Here is a 20,182-nt window from a genome sequence, read left to right as displayed (position 1 = left end):
AATTTTCAGCAACTGAGCTTTTAGAAATTCTCCTTCGACTTGAACTTTGTCCAGCTGATTAGCTCAGATAAATTCTTGACTTAAAAATTAATACCCTTTGTAGTTAGAAGTACCTTGTTTTATATCTGACAACTGAATGTACTGTACAGGAATATTATAAGAATAATTGATACCAAAGCATTAGATTAAGAGTTGGCAAGCTACTTGTGGCATGAGGGCTGGTTTTTATTGGCACGCTACACATTGGCCTCTGCCAGGCCTTTCAGAAACTCTAAGAGTCCATTGCCTTTAGCTTATATATAATTAGCCTTCTCTCTTAGAGTTAATGCTTGGTCATTTCTTAGTAATAAGGACCCTCCTCTTCCTAAAGAAAAATGACTAGACTCTTGACTCACAGCCTTTTAAAAAGATAGTATAGGCCCTCACATTAGATTCTCCAAAGGAAAATACAGTCAGCAATTTGACTGCCCCTGACTGAGTTGTGCCCACCTTTCTTGGTCTGATGGTATAGAAAATGGTACAATTCTTAATCTAATTTGAAAGGATTTTTTAGATACAAAATTAATAATCCTAACTGTAATGTTCTATAAAACATATTTTTCATTTGTTTTGGAATTCCTTGAGAATTTGTTGGATTATTGTACCACAAACCTATGCAAATCTATGAACATGAGCATGTCTTTGTGTACACTTTTAGTATCTCTGTGTATATATTATATCCAAAGACTAATCTTGCAAAGCCTGATTTTCTAAAAATCTAACCTAGAAATCTGCTAAAATTTCAAGTTTGCCTTCTACTGAACATTTTAATTTTAACATCTTTATCATTGTTTTCCTCTACAGATGTCCGGCTACTACTTAATAATGACAATCTCCTCAGGGAAGGGGCAGCACAGTAAGTAGCCTTCTAAATCCATTAACATCGTATTCTAATATTGAGTAAACCATGTTGATGGTAAACTAGTACCCTGAAAACTAAGTTTAAAATACTTCAAAATAAAGCAGTCAGTTTTAACAACTTTTTTCCCCCCTTGGAGAAACCCTTTTACCGCCAAATGTTGTTTACTTCCTTAAAACTTATAATATATGATCTTACTTATAACTGCTAGTTACAGAAAGAGTAGGCTGCTATTGAGGAATGATCACATTTCTCACATTACCAAAGAATGGCTGATATTCATAAAGTACCTTAATAGAGTTAACCGTAGACTAATAGCATGGTTATTCTACTCACTGATTCCTTATCACTATCAGGCTAATTAGTCTTTCTAGAGTATCATTTTCATTTTGTCCTTGTCCTCAAAAGCATTAAATGGGTGTTTTGTTGGTTAGTTGGTAGGTTGGGTTTTTTGTCTTCCTCAAATCTAAACGCTGTGTAGCTTTCCAGCTCCCGTGACCACTCCACCCCCATTCTCTGGCTTTATTGCTACTCTGCTTTACTTCAATACAGAGTGCTTTTTTCAGTTACTATCTATCCAGCTGGCCCAGAGTTCCCTTGTAGAGGAAACCAGAATTGGATAATGATGTGCAAGAGTGGGGTGGGGAGGTGGAACAAAGACTTTGATGCAGAGCAACAAATAATTATCATAAAGGCATTTGGTTTGATGTTTAATTGGTTTAGACTTTAACTATAGAACATGTTTTAAGAATTGCTGCCTGGGAAACAGTCTTCTTCTGCCCTAGCTATAGTGCTAGTTTAGAACCAAATCCTGCAATTGTAAAATTGGCACAGTGTCACTATAATTGTCATGATGAGTGATGCCCCAATTATATACATTGACCTTTTATATTACATTGATTTAGGCACATCCTAAAGATATTTTCTAGCACTGGTTTCTCTTCGATGGATAGAATCTGCTATAGAAAAAGATGCTCATGATTTGCTATTTGCACCCCTGTCTACCCTCTGCCCTTTCATTGAAAGAATCTCATCTACATTCTATTAACAGATGGTTATCCAGTCAGAATGCTTCTAATAATAAGGAATTTACTATTTCACAAGGCAAGTTCTTTGATTTGCCTGCCATGTTGGTCTTAGTTTCATTCTTGAGAGCCACCCAAAATAAATTTACTCTGCACTCCATTTGATAAGGTATTACTGAAATCGAGGGTAGGAGTGGAATGATAGGACCTAAGGGTGACTGCATGCGAAGCTTATTGTCCCATTTCCAATTAGGAGTGACATTAGAATTTAGTATGTATTCAGATGCTTCAATTGCGCTGACAACAATGCTTTGTATTTATAAATATTCTGGTTCTTACAGACTCTCTAGATTCTTGGAGCACCTTCTTGCTAAAGAAGAATTGTCTTATGTCCAAATATTTGGTTTTCTGTAGTGATGAAGAGTTCAGTTTTATTTCTGTAATGAGGTACTTCAATTCCTTGGCCATAGTTTTCATAGTAAGTGTTCAGTAAATGTTTTAGTAATCACCATCATCATTATTACCTTCTATATGAAATGAAGGAATCCTGAATGACTCCTGAAAGAAGATTTACCCTCTTTACCTAGATTTTCACCTGTGCTTCTGATCACTAGAACCATTCTCTGATAATTCCTAACACTTCTGGATTACGTAGGGTGTGGTGGACCATGTTAAAGAGTAGATTTTATTCTGAGAGAGATAGAAAGTTATTAGAGAGTTTTGAGCAGAGAGACTTATATTTTAGAATTATCACTGGCTTCTGTGCAGGGGAACAAAGATTGATGTAAGAGGAGTATTTAGAAGACTACTAGAGTAGTTCAGAGATAAATGGTGGTGGTTTGGACTAGAGTGGTCATTGTGGGATAGTGGGAAGGAGTCAGATTCTGAATATGTGCTCAAGGTAGAATCTGCAAGATTTACTGATTGACTGGATGTGAGGTGTGAAAGAAGAATCAAGGATAATTCCAAATTTTTGGCATATGCAACTGGTGGACTGGAAATACCATTTACTTGAGATGGGATAAGGTGGTAACACATTTTGGTGTTAGTGTTTGTAATCTATGGTCTTACGACATATCCTGTAGTGGAATATTTACTCTCTATTCCTTAAGTTTTTTTTCTTTTTTTTTTTTTTTTGTATTGTTTAATCCACTTTCCGTGAATGTTTAATTTATATTCCTTTCTGAAGAGACAGTGTGCTTAGGACTCATTTTGCTACATGGGGATGTGGTGATTAAGGAAATGACTTATTTAAAATTTTAAGCACAGCAATAACTTAAAATGAGAAAATTGAAGATTAGCCTTAAATATTTGAAGAAGTTTAAATATTTGTTACTCTGGTTTCTCTTGAAGAGTCTAGAAAGAGCTTAATGCTCTGCTTAAAACCAGTGGCCTAACAGATATCTTAATCAATTAAAATGGGCTGGAGACATGTTTAACTCTTTCCCTTGGCAAATAGGTTCTGGGAAAAGACTGATACTAGAATTGTGCTTTCTTTTACTGCAGCGTATTTCAGTCTTTCTTTTGCCTTATTTTGCATTTTAGATTACTGTGTGAAATATACTAGAGAGCCATAGAAAATACAGTTTAATAAATCTAACACTGGACAAATAAACAAGCAATAATATTAGACATGTACTTTGGTTATTTATTCATATCCCTTTTGTTAATAGCCTCTACTCTACCCTCTCCTCTGAGATTTGACTCATGCTCAACTCTCACCTCACCCTCTTCTCATGTCAAATGCCTTTCAGTATATTTTATTATGGTCTCTCCTCTGCTTTGCCTCAGAGAGCCCAGAATAAAGAAGAGGCTATTTCTAAAACAGTGCATCAACTGAAGATTCTTTTAAATTACTGAAAATGTCTGTCTAAATGAGTAAAACTTTTGGTAATTCGCAGTAAGATTGCTTAAAACTTAGGAATTGTCCAAGTGTCAACTCTATTGGAGCTTAGGAGTGGAGAGGGAAAGGTAATTTCAGAGCTTGGGGTACTTCTGAGATCTCTATGGAGGACTTCCTTCAGAAAGCTGAAGGCATTATGATAACATCAGTTATCTGGAGAGAAAGGGAAAAAGCTCCAGGAAGTGTTTTCACATTTTCTTTCACTGTTACATAAACTACCTATTGTATTTATTTATATATAATTCTTTTCTCTCCTTCTTCTCCCTTTTTGCTTTTTGAAAAACAGTGCATTTGCCCAGTATAACATGGATCAGTTCACACCTGTGAAGATAGAAGGATATGAAGATCAGGTAATGGTTGTTCCTATTAGATAGACTTTGCGTGGAAGGTAGTAGAAACTCTGTAGAACAGATGGTGCTGAATAAATTCATGTCTTAGTTTTCTTAGCTTTTGTAGTGAAATAAAGGAAGTTGAGTTACATACAACTTTTCTAGCTGTCTAATTCTCCTTGGTAAGAATAACAGGAGACATATTTAAGATGGGAAAACAGGAATTCCTGTTCAGATACAGGAACAAAGCAAATTACATATTCTCATTATTACTGCAGTTATTATATGACAGGGATTTGCAAATCCATTAATGTGTACTTCAAAGGCAGTATCACACCAAATACCAAATGCCTTTTAAAAGTCTTGAATCTTGTTTGAACCTACAAGTCCACACAGAATTTATCCTAAGGAAATAAGCATATAAATGTGTAAAAAGATTATCTGAAACAAGGTTTATAATAGTGAAAAACTGGAAACAATCTAAATGTCTAACATTAAATTAAATATCTGTAGGCCAGAATCCTGTGTGGCTATTGAAAACTGATAGAAATATTGAAGTGGGAAGATTTTCATGCTATATTAAGCTAAAACATAAACATGTAGAATTATGCTAGTTAATTTTTTTAAATAGATATTTAAAGAAAAGTTATACTGTGTTAGAATCAATACATCTTAAATCCTATGAAAGATGCATCATAATTTTATGAGCCACTAAGAAAGAAAAAACACTGACAACTGTGACACAGTCCTAAGATGATGTCAAGTGTAAGATGTATCTCATTTTATGAGATGTTAAATTGAGGGGTTGGGAGGAACGTATGCATCTTAAGACTCAGAAATAAAGTAGTATATAGATAAGCATAGACATGGAAATGTGGGTAAATATTCACCAAAATGTTAATTCTCTGTATTGGGATTACAGGAATTTGTTTTCGCTTGTTGTTTTTGTTTGTTTTGGTTTATATTTGTGCTTAAATTTCTCAATGACAATAGATTAATTACAAGTATAAAAGATAAAACATACTAGAAAAACAAATGAAAAATACTGCTTACAGCTAATATTGTATTCTTTACTAATACAGAATAATTATTGAAATAACAAGGGCTGTGTCCAGATACGTTATATAAGAACATTCCTGTATACCAGTGGTAGCCAGCTTAAAAATGTAGTCAAAAGGAGAGCACATTCTTAGCCATAACAACAACAGAGTATTACTTAGACACATAAGGAAAATAAGGAAAGATATTTGAGTTATTAAAGTAGATGCCGTCACTGCATATAACAGAAAATCAACTATACTCAAAACACATGTAAAAGATCTCTAGAGTTCAACTAGAAAAAGACCAGAGACTCAGTAGAAAAGTGGGCAAAAGATAGGAACATCCAGTTCACAGAAGAGGAAATATAAATGACTTTTTTTTTTTTAAGGTGAAAAGAAATGCCAGTTAAAATTTCTGCTTTGATGATGGGCTTGTAACTTGGTACAACATCCTATGAGAGAGGGCAGTTTGTCAGTCTCTACCAAAATTATGAATACATTTACCCTTTGACCCAATTGTCCCGCTTCAGGGAATTTATCCCACAAGTATGCTTAGCACATGTGCATAATTTGCACACAATGAACATTCAAGGACATTTGTTGCAGTATTGTTCATAATAGGAAAAGTTTGGAAACAACCCAACTATCCATTAATAGGAGACTGGTTGAATAAATTTAGGTACATCTATACAGTGGAGTCATATAGTTGTAATAAAAAACAAGGAAGTTCTTCAAGTACCAGCATGGAAAGATCTAGGTATATTAAAATTTTTTTAAAGGAAAAGTACAGTATCATATGGTAGTTTTTGTATAAAAGAAGGGGTGGAGAATTAGAATGTTTGCTTGTATTTGGTTTAAAAAAAAAAACAAAACACTGAAAGAATTCTGTAAATTAGAAATTGGCAAATTTTTTCTGTAAAGGGTCAAATAGTAAATTATTTTCAGCTTTGTGGGACGTAGAGTCAGTCCCAACTACTCAACTGTGCTGTTGTAGCAGGAAAACATCCATAGACAGCACTAGACGTTACAAACAAACAAGTGGGGCTGAATTCAACAAAACTTCAGTTACAGAAACAGGTGGCATTGCATGCATGGCTTGCCAAGTCTTGCTCTAAATTAATAAAATCAGTTACTTTTGTGAGGAAGGGGAAATTTGCTAGAATCTGGTGGATGGGAGATAAAGGAGAAAAAAATTTCACTTTATATATATTTTTTTCATTTCTGAATATGACTGTATTACCTATTTTAAATGCTAAATATTATGACTTTGGAAAAGGTTCATAAAATATGTGAAAAGAATACAGAAGTGTACATATGTTATTACAGCTGTGTATATAGTATACACATAGGTAGTATAGTAAACAGAAACCAAGAAATGAAGGGTATCATTAGGATGAGGGAAATACTGCAGTTTAGAGTTGAAATAAATTTATGAACCCATAAACATAATATTTTTATAAGAAATTGAATTGATTGAAAAATCAATTATGAAAGAAAAATCTGATTAAATGTAAAGTTAATTATCTTTAGTTTTTGTTTTATAAAATGTGACAAGAACTGTCTTTTTTTACGGAGTTACTTACATTTGTAATTATTCTTTGGAAGGTCTTAATTACAGAACACGGTGACCTAGGTAATAGCAGATTTTTAGATCCAAGAAACAAAATTTCCTTTAAATTTGATCACTTACGGAAAGAAGCAAGTGACCCCCAGCCAGAAGAAATAGATGGAAGTCTGAAGTCTTGGAGAGAATCCTGTGACAGTGCTTTAAGGGCCTATGTGAAAGATCATTATTCCAACGGCTTCTGTACTGTTAAGTATCTGCCTGCTTTATTATTAGAGTATTATTTCTTAAATTTACCTTACCCTTTGGAGACTTAGGCCAATCACAAACACCACTTTTTAGTTACTGTCTTTTCTGTATTTTATTCCCTAAATTATTTTTGAAAGGAATATAAATGGAAAATTTTATATGGAAAATTCTTTCTGAAAATCCCAGTGCATAAAATTTTTAAATCTCAGTGTATCCTATTTCACATTTGTTTTATTTATTTATGAGAAATTGCCTTACATCCATCAAAAAAAGCTTTTTACAAAGCTACCTCTGCATAGTTTAGATTATTTCATTGGATAATCAGAAATATTTAAACAGTTTTTTAAAAATCAAGGGTAATTTGGCTTTCTTTTAATACCTCTTGGTGGGAAAAATATGATTAGTTTGATTCTGTCATGATTTCTCCTTTGTAAAATTATGTAATATGTTACTAAGAAAAATGTTGCTTATAATATTGATGTGTATGAAGTGCTTAGAAAGTACCTGACACAAGGTAAGCTCTGTGTAAATTATTACTATATTTTTGATTTTTGTTCTTGTTTTTTCATTTTTAAATAATGGTGAAAACCCATGATGGTGGGTAAGTACAGAATTTCATCTTGAACTCAGTACTGCAAAGGGAGACATGATACACACACTCTTTTAGAAATTGGCTATTCGTTCCTAAATATACTTTCAGCTTATAATTTGTTACCTATTCAAAATTTGTCACTACTTATTAATTTGGAGAGCTTCCACACTGAATAACCCTGCTGTGTCCTTTTCTCTCTTCTCTTAGCTGATAAATGAGCTACAGAAAGTCATGGAATTGTTCTAACAGTGTCTGCTGTACCAAAGTGTCTTATCCTCAGTTGTCCTGCTTAGTAATTCTTAATTTCACTTCAGTAATCCCTGTGATATTTTCTATATGCGGTTGACCCTTGAACCATGCAGGGGTAAGGGGCTCCAACCCTTCGTGTAGTTGAAAATTTGAGTAGAATTTATAGTAGGCCCTCCATATCCATAGTTTCTTTGTCTCCATGGTTTGCATCTATGAATTCAACCAATGACAGATCATGTAGTGCTGTAGTATTTACTGTTGAGAAAAATCTGCATGTAAGTGGACCCATATAGTTCAAACCTGTGTTTTTCAAGGGTCAACTGTACTATGTTCCAAAACTTTCTTTCCCTTTGTCCCTAGACAGGCATCTACTTCTCCACATTTTAATAGGATTGAGGCTCAAATCTTCCCCTTCTTCCTTTGTACTTCAGTCTGAGAAAGAATGGTCCATATTCTTGATTTCATATAATCCTATCTACTTCAAGATACTTAATTGTGACTTTGTTTTCCCTTCTGATATAGTTCTCTTTATCTAGAAATGTTTTTATTTCTCCTGTCCTTGCAGGGGTGGTGGGGAGTTCTTCGATCATAATAGTAATTCCTGTAAGTTACTTCTCTTTCCACCTTGTCCTTCCTCCCTCTCCTCACTTTCTCCCTTCCCTCATCTCTCTCTCTTATACACAACCAAACCAGGGAGCATTTGACTCCTACTAGTGCCTTCCTTGTTACCTATCTACCTCTTTTTTTTTTGAAGATTTTTAATTAAGTAATTTTGTTTTTGTGGGGAGGTAATTAGGCTTTTATTTACTGGGTTTTTTGTTTGTTTGTTTACTTATTTATTTAAAGAGAGGTACTGGGACTCGAACCTAGGACTTTGTTCATGCTAGGCATACACTCCACCCCTGAGCTATATCCTCCCCCAACCTGTCCACATCTTAATCTTATGAATTTTGGCTTCAGTCCCTATTCTCAGAAACTGCTCTCTGAGGTTACTAATGGTTCTTGAAGTGCCTGACCCAGTGTCCTTTTCTTGGCCTTTGACTTTTGTATGGCACTTCACAGAACAAGCTACTTCTAGAAATTATCTTTTCTTAGACTGCTATGTCAGTACCCTCTAGTTATTCTTACTGTGTCTCTACTTATTTTCATAAATGTAGGCATTCTCCATTGCTGTATTTCTTTTTCTAAAACTCATAGTTTAATATCATCTGTAGATGATAACAATATGTTTCGCCATATTTATTAGAGCCAAAGGAAAATATACTGAAAAGCATTTTGTGGACTATAAAGCTTTGGGGGGGGCTTCTCTTTAGTGATTACATTTCTGTTCACCTCTTCTACACTAAGGAACAGTTGATGTTTCTCACTTCTAGCAGGACATCTCCATCTGAACTTCCCAATTTGTTAATGACACCACCGTCTTTCTAGTCATCCAGGCACGCAAGTACTTCAGCTCCTTCCTTGCTCTTGCCCCTCACTTGGAATATATTGCTGGACTTTTGATGGTGCTCTGCATCCTGATAGCCGTTGGTACTACCCTAATTTATTGCCTAGATTAATTCTGTGGCCTCCTAACTAACTTTCAACTTTTCTTCCATTTTACCTTGTACACTAGTATTGATAATTTTCCCAAAATAATAGTTCTGGTCATGCCGTTTTGGTGTCAGTCCATTACCTGTAGAATAAAATTCAGTCTTCTTACCTTACATCTTCTACTACATGACCTACGTCTACAATCCAATGTTGTCTCCCACAGGTCCACTTCACACACACCTCTGGCCTGACGGAATTAATTGCCATTCAGTCAGTGGCAAAGAAACCAGCTCCTAGTTTCTTACCTAAACTGCTCACTCATCTTTATTCTCAGTCTCTGCTTATCAGAATCTCGTTTGTCTTATAAGGTCCAGCCTAAAAGACACCTCTCTCTTGTACCCTAAACCAGGAGCAGTATTTCCTTCTGTATTCATTGTACCACTATCTCCTCTAGAACTTAGGTTGTGCTTTGTGTTCGTATCCCATGACCTCTTAGGAGTTGTAAGTTCATCCTGTCTGACTTCATCTCCCCCAAGGATTTAGCACACTGCTTTTGTACAGTATCTGTTGTTTAACTATGTCTTCAAGAGTCTAACTTTTTTTTTTTAACAATAGGTTTATGCTAAAACTATAGATGGGCAACAGACCATTATTGCGTGTATTGAAAGCCACCAGTTTCAGCCTAAAAACTTCTGGTAAGAAAGTAGATGTTCTCTTTTATCTATATTGGAAAGAAACCAAACCAGCAGTTGAGACTTGGTTTTTAATCTAACTAGCTTGGGATAAGTTATTTGACTTAGAGGCTTTTTCGTTCCCTACCTGCACAATGAGGGATTTGGACGTGATCAATTTAGATTTCTTCAAAATCTAAGATTTCATAATCTATCTTTTAAAAAATTACTCTTACATTGAGTGAGAATAAGTGATTAATGAAGTACTTAGTGGAAAATCTGAGTTTTACTTGGGTTTGGTTAGTAACACTTGAGTTAATTGCATAACTCGACTGCCCGTCCATTTGTGGAAGAGGCTCCCATGAACAGAATAGGCATAGTTTTCTACTCCAAGATGAAAAAATGAAAAATGAAAGTCAGAATAACTTAGGAAGGGCTTATGATGCCATTTGGAACTAAACTTATACTTGAGTGGGTAGTGCTTTGTATTTGTCAAACTGGAAATGACTTGTTTCTTTTTCCCCTCTTTCCCAAATTCTCTGCCTCAGTGGCAAATTACCTGTTTCATATGCTTATTACTAATTCTCCAGTGTTCTGTGTGTGTTTTAATAGGAATGGTCGCTGGAGATCAGAGTGGAAGTTCACCATCACACCACCTACAGCCCAGGTGGTTGGAGTACTTAAGATTCAGGTGAGATCCTAACATGTTAATAGGCCATGTTAAAAACGACACATTTTAGACCCAACCTGCAAATTGGTATTTGTTCTGATATTAGAAATAAGGAGCAACTGTATGTAGATGCAAAGGGAAATTGATGGTGAATAGAAATAGAAGTGAGTAGAAATAAAAGCCTCCTTTCTGGAGAAGTACTGTAGTCAAACAGAGAACTATTCTGGGGTGATAAAGGATAGTCATATGAAGTGTCCTGCTTGCTTGTTATTTTTCTCTTTCAGAGATAACCCAAGATCTTTCCAGGAATTATCAAACAGCAGTTCTAGGGAAGAAGAAAATAAATGTTAAGACATGACTATATAGCAGCTACTGTAACTTAGGGCCTTTTATGTATATTATCTCATTTAAATCTGTACATATGTATTTAAGTTAACTCTTAGTTGTGAAGAAAGCTACATGAATGGGCTTGTTTTATTTATTTTTTTATTTACAGTAATGCAAGAGTTTTTAAATCAAGTAAATAAAACACAATGGCCAAATGTTATTAACGAAGCAAAGTAGATTTCTAATGCTGGTGTTGGGACTGACAGGCAGGTGAATAAAGAGCTTGTTAACTTATTTGATACCTATCTGGATTGAAGTCTTCAGATATCCTAGCAGATTTGATTTTCAAAATTCAGGGTGATTTAATTCTTAAGCCCAACTAACTCTAAGGTTGGGTTAAAGAGTTACTGATAACTGAGAATATCAGTACATAATTGTACCTCTATTATTAAGTCTTACTTTAATAACGATTAGCAAGAGTTGCGTTTTAAAATGGTATATTTTTGTCCCTTAAACAAGCTGTGTAGTGGGTTCATACTGCTCAGGGAATTCCTTCTGTTGCTAATAGGATCATAGTTTCTACCTAGATGGAGCTTGGCTGTTTTTATACTCTTCTAATGGTATCTTAGGAGAGTAAGTCCCTAATGAGACACTTTGCTTCTTCCTGGAACAGGGAATTTCTAACTTTTTGGTAGAGCATCACATTGGGAGGCATTATGCGTGTTGAATGAGGTTTTAGTTTTGGAATTTTAATTTAATTCAGATCCTAGCTTCTACTACTAGATATATGAACACGGAGAAGTTATTAAATTGCCTCAAGCCTCAGTTTTCTCATCTGTAAAACAGGATTAACAGTAGTCCCTATCTCAGAATTCTTACAAAGATTGAATGAGATAATATAAGTAATAAGTAAAATGTTTTATATAGGGTCTAACACACAGTTAGGAGTCAATACATAATAGCTAGAGTAGTGCAGGTTATTGCTTCTTTCTTCTCTTCTGCTTTATAGAGATAAAACATTCCTTTTTCAAATGTCTCCTGGTAGTATGGACTAGATGAAGGAAGCGCACATTACCTGGATTACTGTTCTAGCATTATACTCTTAATTTCAGCTCCTCCACTTTATTTTTTTCATAACACAAGTGTAATTTTGCTGCAACATTCCCTTTTTTCCCTGAGTCTCCTCACCTATAATAGGGTAAAGTCTGAATTCTTAACATGGTTTTTAAGGTGGTTTGCTCTTCACAGTCTATCTCCAACTTACTTCATAGCAGTGTCTTTTGCTGCACTGTCTTCCACATGTACCCATTTGCAGTGAGTTCTTTGTTCTTCCCTAAACTAAATCAATTGTGTTTCATTCTCTTGTACTTTTTATCCCCTTGCTAGATACCCTTCTCTACCTTGTTCACGTAGATAACAACTCCTATTTTCAAGACCCTGTTCAAATGCACTTAACAAAAGGATACTCTGATCCTATTCTGTCTGGCCAGTTTGTAGCCATATTAAGGTGACTGAACCTATCGTGTAAGTTGCCAAAACTTCCTGAGCCTTACATGTCGTTGAATGGTTAGTCTGTCTCTTGTGTAATCCTCCTCCTTCTTGCTAATTGTCATCATAATTATTGCACTCCACTTTACATTCTCAGAACTGCTTTTGTCTTATTTTTGTAGCTTGGTTTGCCAGTATAATAGTTGTTTTCAATGTTGTCTTTAACCCTTAATAAAGCTTTCCTGCACCTGGTCAGATCTCTACTTAACCAATATTAATGACAGTATAGATGGAGAAATGTGTAAAGGATTAGGACCCATTAAAATTCCTTGGTTTTCACAGAGAAAAACTAACATTCATTGATTTTATTTTGATTATTTTAATACTTTTAAGAAGTGGAATCTTATTTTAAGGTCTTTGTATTTGTTCACAGTGACTTAGCACACAGTGCCTAGAATGCAGTAAGCACATAATAAATGTTTTTTAATTAAAAATCAGTTTTTCCTGGCAAGGAAAGAGAATTCTTAAATTTAAGTGTTCTGTGAATTTAAACCACCACTGTAAATTACTATTGGTGATATTAATTATTCATGTAGAGTTGGTAAGATTAAGGATGGCTTAAGGCATGCATTTGGGCTCTAAGCAATAAGTTTCTATGTGACCTACACATAACTTGCTCAAACATTGTCTCACACAGGTTCACTATTATGAAGATGGCAATGTTCAGTTGGTTAGTCATAAAGATGTACAGGATTCAGTAACTGTTTCGGTGAGTGTGGAATATTTAATATCTGTCTCACTTTTGTCTTGTTTTTCTTTTAAAAAAATAGTTTTGATCCTGAGTACTGATTCTGCCACTAGAAATTCAGGTTGTTTTCAATGCTTTGATTTTGGCATATAATATAATCAGTATGTAACTAGCCAGATTTGTTGTTAATTTACAGTCTTTGACTCAGAGTAGTGATAATGGCTCTGGAGAATTCAAACTTCTTTCCCTCTTTCTCAGTTGTGAGATTTGCTCAAGGACAGCAATATTTCAATAGATAAATACCAGGAGGAAGGAAAGTTTGCCAAGCTAAACCCTGTAGGGCTACAGCCGTATCACTAGAGAAACTGAGTATTTTTAGAAATATCCAATCAAGAAGTATTGTGTTCTGTACCTGGAAAGAAGGGACATAATTTTGCATGCATTCTCAGTACTTCTTTATATCCCTAGAAGTTATTGCTTTTGTTTGTGTGTTATATCTAATTAGTATTTACCTTAGTAAAGATTAAAACTGAGAAATGTTAAAAATATTTATTAATTTAAAAATAACAAAACAAACCCATTACTTGTTAACCTAAGTAACACTTTCAGAAAACAGCTATATTTAAAAAAAAAAGTCATTGATTTACATTTCCTCAAAGGGTATAATGTCTGACATAATAAAAGACAACTGGATTTTCATATGTGCCTCACACATTAGCCCTCAAAGTGATGGAATTCATCACACCTCATGTAGCTTCTATGAAACTACACTGTACACACGAGAGTAAGAGTGAAAAAGGCAAGTAGGCTTGTCTTAGTATTATTATGAATAGAAAGCAGTTTTGACTGTTTGAAAGAATCTTGAAACTGCTGCCCTAGGCATTAAATCTTACTCTCACCTTTAATTCTGTTTTACTAAATACTGTAAGGAAGAAAGAGTTTCAGTTCATTTTGTACCTGAATCATGTAAAACAAAATGCAGTTGGTTGCTTTAGCATAATAAGTAGTAAACAGAGGAGTATCTGAGCTTAAGACATATGACTGATATGTCTGAGGGCATTGTTTATATCATTTTAAACCAGAGATATTTTCAAGGCATTAAAATTTCAATGTGTCATGATGTCTTGGGCATACTGTGGTAGACTGGAAAGAAGCATGGGTTTTTTTTTGTTGAAGACCTGGATTCAGATCCTGTCTTTAAGATTTAATAGCTATATAATTTCAATTGAGACAATTAAGAGAATTCTGTTTTCTTATCTGCCAAATGGAGGTGATAATAATAACCGCAGATCTACTTCACGGGGTTGCTGTAAGAATCAAGGTAATATTCATGGGAACTTGAAAAATTATAAATTGTTATACAGATGTTAGTTAAGATGGACTTAGTATCTTTTTATTCACTGCATACACCTTTTTAAAAATCCTGATTTCTCCCCCCTCCTCTCTCTATTAGAATGAAGTCCAAACTGCCAAGGAGTTTATTAAAATCATAGAGCATGCAGAAAATGAGTATCAGGTAAGATGATTTGAAACTAATTTTTCTCAATCTAATGCCTTATTATTTTGCTTTTAACATATTTAACAGAATTTTCTGTTCTTTTAACATAAATATACATGTTGCTCAGTGTTACTAAATATGGAGACTTTACAGACCTTGCAACTTGGCACTCTGCCTACAATCAGGGTTTCGCCACTGAATGCACTGCAGATTTTCCCCGCTGTCCCAAAGTAGAGCGTTCCCATGAAACCTTTCCTAAGGCCAAATGGCGCAAAGCAGAGAAGTAGTTACTTGTAGGACATATCTTGCTAACATAGGCACAAAATACATTGAGATACAGCACAGATGCTCACAGATACAGTTCAAAGCTCTGGCTGCTTGATGCTGAGTTGCTGAGTGTAGTTCCCGGGGAAGGACCTTGATGGAGCCGCTGCTGCTGCTCAGGATGGACCCTGCCCCTTTAACAGCCCCACTGCAAAACAAATGCTGAACGCTATTTTCTGCTTTTTACTTTGGTAAAAATAAAATGACATAAAGCAAACTTTAGAAAAGCAGGGGATGCTTGTTTAGCCCTAGTTTTAGAAGTAATATGGGCGGGCTTCTTAACTTGCTTCAGAGGTTGGAGAGGTGCTTACTAGAAATATTATGGCCTGTATGTCCTTCTTAGGGGACTCAAGCATGTCCTTTGACTACGGAGTTACTTTCCTATTCAGAACCATCAGGTTTCTATTCAAGCAACTTATCTTCAATTATCTATTGCAGACAGCAATTAGTGAAAACTATCAGACAATGTCAGACACCACGTTCAAGGCCTTGCGCCGGCAGCTTCCAGTTACCCGCACCAAAATCGACTGGAACAAGATACTCAGCTACAAGATTGGCAAAGAAATGCAGAATGCTTAAAGGCTGAATGCAGGATTCTTCAGTATGTGGAAAGAAAGGATTCAATGTGTGGTCATATGATAAATAAGTGATTTATAAACAAGAGTGATATTTTGCTAGGGCTTTCAAAGTTAACAGGTTTTCTAGCCTCATGGAATAATACTGTTGAACCTATAGCATTGTCTTGATTCTTTTTGTGTTTTCTGCCTTGTAATTTTCTGTCTTCACTATATCTACTTGTAAATCTTTTCTTTTCTTTTCTTTTTTAATTCTACCACATTTAATGATGGGGAGAGAGATCTATCCTGGAGTCATTTTACTGTTTAGAAAATTTTCCTAGCCATGAAGCCTTGTTACTGATATAGACAGGTAACATGTTCAGTACTTCTCTACCCCAACCTTCCAAGCACTTCTGGTACTTCAGTGGTTTTTCTGATCAACCAACAGCTAAAGAGGCTATGCGATAAACTGTAGCTGAATGGAAGACACATTCATCCTTCTCCCTCCACTTGCTTTGGTCATCACTTGTAACATAACTAGAGCTTTCAAACTTTTGGATTGGGGCTTTTCAGGTCCTTTTTGGAGGCAAAGGAAGTTTTTTGGAAATTCCATTATAGCCAGCTTCTCTGGGGAAGTTGTTTTTAAATCCAAAGACTTGAACCACATTCCCTGCACATGAACGTGTTTGCTTTTTTCCCTTCCTTCATCGTCTCCTTCCCATCTAGTACCATTATAGTTATAGACATTTGCATTTTTTAAAGAGTTTTACCCATTTATTTTTTTTTAATATTCAAAAACTGCTGACATGCTAGGGATATAGTAGAGTATAAAACTTGAAAAATGCAGGTGTTGAAGGAATAATAGGTATCTTGTGCTTTAATACTTTGTGGCAGGATTGTACTATAAGCAAATGAATCAAACAACTATGTAAATCACAAACAAAAACTAAAAATGAACCAAAGTGAAAAGGGTAACTTTCAGGCAGTATCTTTCTATTGTAACCTGTTATTTAAGGGAATACTAGTGATTTGTTCTAAATAGCATGTAAAACTTATTTCAGATTACTCTTCCTCAGTCCTGCCTGCCAAGAACTCAAATGTAACTGTGATATAGCATCCCTTCCCAGGTTTATTGGCAGGTATAGGTGTGATCTCAGAATACACAGGTGACATAGATATGATATGACAACTGGTAATGGTGGATTCATTTACATTGTTTACACTTCTATGACCAGGCCTTAAGGGAAGGTCAGTTTTTAAAAACCAAGTAGTGTCTTCCTCCAAATACATGTCAAAAAAGAAGGGTGTTTGTGCTTCAGCTTTGTTTTTGCTTAATAATACAGTCAGCAAGAGTTTGTTTCCAAGTGACCTGTTGAGCTGTGTAAGCATTTTTGTTTATTTCAAATAAAATATATTTGTATTATTTGTCATTCATACTATATCCATCCATACCACACTATCCTCTGTATCAGGTAGTCCATTAGAAATATACCTGTTTTGTTCTTAAATTGTCTGAGTCTCTCCTTTTTGAGCCATCTCTTCAGCTTTTGTTCTCAAGGTAAGATGTGGAACTGTATTTGATCTTATTTGATGAGAATGTTCAGGGTTTCTGAAATTGGTTTCTACTTTAAACTGTTGTAGATTCAGTGACTATCAGAAGAACTTGCAAAGAACAGCTCTTTTTTTATTTAAGTTTGAGCAGTTTCTCTGTGGATCATACTGCTCTACTCAGTGGCTACTGGGTGGTTCAAAGGTTTTGTTTTGGGTTTTCTATTTCTGTCAGAAAGAAAAACATCTATCTTCTCTACTTATCACTCAAAAAGCAAGGCCCAAGTAGTTACAGTTACTAGGCAGGAAGGAGAAATGAAAGAACCCCCTGTACCTTGAACTTGGATAATATTTCACATAGACTTAACTCTGAATGCTTTTCCTTCCGTACACGTGGGAAAGGCTTTTATCCTGGTTCCCAATAGGGAACCAGAGGAATTTCAGTGTTTCACCCTGCATTCAAGGCCAGTTCAAATGCTCACCCTTTTGAGGGACAGTTAGCTATACTACACTCTGTACTTGTTGTGCAAACAGATTCAAACATTCTGGCCTTTGCCTTTCACTTATTAACCCCATCAGCCTACCTGGTTGATCTCCTTAGTCCATATAGACTTTTGTAAAGACTCTTAGTCTCTTGTCCATCTAAAGCCCTTGGTTACTTGTATAATTGGGAGGAAATCAGCCCTCTTTGCCAAGTCCTACAGAGACCTCTTGACTTCCTTAACCTTCTTCAGCAGAATATTTGCTTGATTGTATCCATTTTACCACACTGCTGAAGTCAGTCTATGATGTCCTAGGGAAGCGGTTTCCCAGCCAGAGAGAAAGGAGTTTTCTGGGAGGACTCACTCCTATATTTGGGTTTGAAGTTACACTGCTGAAGACTATGTGTTTCATTTGTGCCTCGATGGTTGTGCTTCTGTTAGTTGCCTCGTTAGTGCCTGTTCTGTTTTATAACCTAGAACTTTGATGCTAGACTTACCTAGGTTCACGAGATACTTGCAAACTTTGGCACATTCCCTCCAAATTCACAAAAGACTGATACAATCTGAATGCCAATTTATGAGTTTGTAAGTTAAATAGAACTACCAACTACTTACTACTTGGGAAATCAAAGAAAGAAAGGAAGATTCGTAAATATAGAACAAACCTGGACAGTCCCATAAGATAAGTTGAGCTAACTAAAATTCTCCCTTGAACAGAGTATATTTTTAAAAATAGGGTAGATCTAAGCCCTGTACGGGCAAAAACCAAATGCATCAAAAAGCATTGCTATGTATAAGAATTTACAGTTGATCCTCATTCACTGTGGTTATGTTCTGTAAACTTGCCAGCAAACATTGAATTAGCACATACTGAAACATTGCTCCTAGGGGAAATACAGAGTTAGGTTCCTGCAAGCTTCTGGTCACATTTCTGCCAGCCAATCAGTACATAATCTTGTTTATGTTTCTATTTAAATCGCCTTATTTAATATTTTTTATTCATTAACATTGAACTCATCACTGACAGAGCCGTAACTCATACCTGAACAAAGCTTACCTAACAGGAATTTTCTCTTACTAAGGGAGGGACACCACAGCCTTCTACTTAAGAACACTAGAGAGCACTTCAGCACTACATAGGCTTGGGGGCCATTTTAAGCAGTTGAAATCAACAAAAAGCACAAAAAATGTGACCACAAAATAAATCATGAAAAGGGTGTTTATAATACGAGCTGAAACATGAAGGCAGAACATCACCTGATTCCACTTCAACTGGGAACATGAACTTTGGGCGACTTTTTTTTTTTTTTTTGCCACTCTGCACATCCATGAACAACTACAGAAGTGCTACTGGTACTGATTTTGAAGTTAACTAATTTTAGTGAGTAGGTGAACTTGAAAATATAGAATCCACAAGTAATGAGAATCAATTGTACCTGCCACAGCCATTCCTTTGGTCTATGGTTAGAGTGACCAATTTCAGCGTTTCAATTTAAGGCATATCTCTAGTTGCCTTAGGGAGTACAGTCTAGTTGGAATATATAAAGTTAGAGAAAATTCAAATGCTTAATTTTAGAATCCAAGAAATGATGGAGTAATGAGAACTATAAAAATATAGGGCTTATAACATTCTTCTCCAAAGTAGTTATCTTGGGAGACTATAGGTTTGTTCCAGTAATGTTGTTGGCCAGAGTTAACTTTCAGATGGCCTTCAGTGCTATTTGGACCCATACTAAAATCATTCTAAAAAGTGCAGATAGTTTGGGGGAAGGCTTCAAGAAAGTGAGACCTGAACTGGTGAAAAATAGGAAGATCATTCTAGACATCTAGACAGCCACATGTGAAAATAACAACTCCAAGTGAAGTGGATTTTCCAGATTAAACTGGTTTAGAGAGGTTCCCTTAACAAAAGCCACATAGCATCACATTTCCACCAAGTTTTTACTGCAACTGTTTGTGTATATTTTGAGAACATGCAGAAGATGAGGCCTATCCAGGGAGAAGGGAGAGGTTATGTATCCAAGAATAATGGGGACTTAGATTTGCTGATCAAAATGGAACCAGACATTCAGTTTGAGTACAGTGGATGGTAGGTTTTTGGAATGATAGTAGCAAAGCAGTTGTCAGGAGTGCACCCTACTACTCTGGGGCCTCACCAGGTAATTGGGGGAGGAGGAAAAAAGGTAAAATCTGTATTTTCATTCCTAATTTTTTCCTCTACTTTGCATAAGCAATGTCTAAGACAAAACATTTTCCCATTTTCCCCCTCCCTGTAGCTTTGGTTCCCACTGACTGAATTTCCTGTTGCTGAAGCCTGTTTTTCTTGGCTTTAGTTGGTTGTTGGCCTGGGAAAAGGTACAGGAGTAGCCCTGCTGGAGCATGACCTGGGTTCTGGACATTCTTCACACTAGGTTAGACTGAGTGTGTGGCCTCCCACAGGGAATTACTTTGAAGAACACCACCACGCTGAATATATTTGGAACTCCA

The 20,182-nt window shown here is 35.6% G+C and overlaps 1 protein-coding gene across 1 annotated transcript in view; it reads left to right on the top strand.

The window, feature by feature from the left end:
- Positions 1–17,173, top strand: part of CAPZA1 (capping actin protein of muscle Z-line subunit alpha 1) — a 39,386-nt gene extending 22,213 nt beyond the window's left edge. Inside the window, exons 3-10 of the mRNA XM_006217810.4 lie at positions 844–895; positions 4,113–4,176; positions 6,801–7,007; positions 9,998–10,077; positions 10,666–10,744; positions 13,236–13,307; positions 14,740–14,802; positions 15,547–17,173. Coding sequence (XP_006217872.1) covers positions 844–895; positions 4,113–4,176; positions 6,801–7,007; positions 9,998–10,077; positions 10,666–10,744; positions 13,236–13,307; positions 14,740–14,802; positions 15,547–15,687 — 758 coding nt within the window. The 3' untranslated portion in view covers positions 15,688–17,173. The remainder of the gene's footprint in view (positions 1–843; positions 896–4,112; positions 4,177–6,800; positions 7,008–9,997; positions 10,078–10,665; positions 10,745–13,235; positions 13,308–14,739; positions 14,803–15,546) is intronic.
- The last annotated feature ends 3,009 nt before the right edge of the window (positions 17,174–20,182 follow it).

This window comes from Vicugna pacos, chromosome 9, assembly GCF_048564905.1.
Source record: "Vicugna pacos chromosome 9, VicPac4, whole genome shotgun sequence".
Taxonomy (NCBI): domain Eukaryota; kingdom Metazoa; phylum Chordata; class Mammalia; order Artiodactyla; family Camelidae; genus Vicugna; species Vicugna pacos.
The sequence above is the reverse complement of the archived record's forward strand: the minus strand, read 5'-3'. Positions and strand labels throughout refer to the sequence as shown.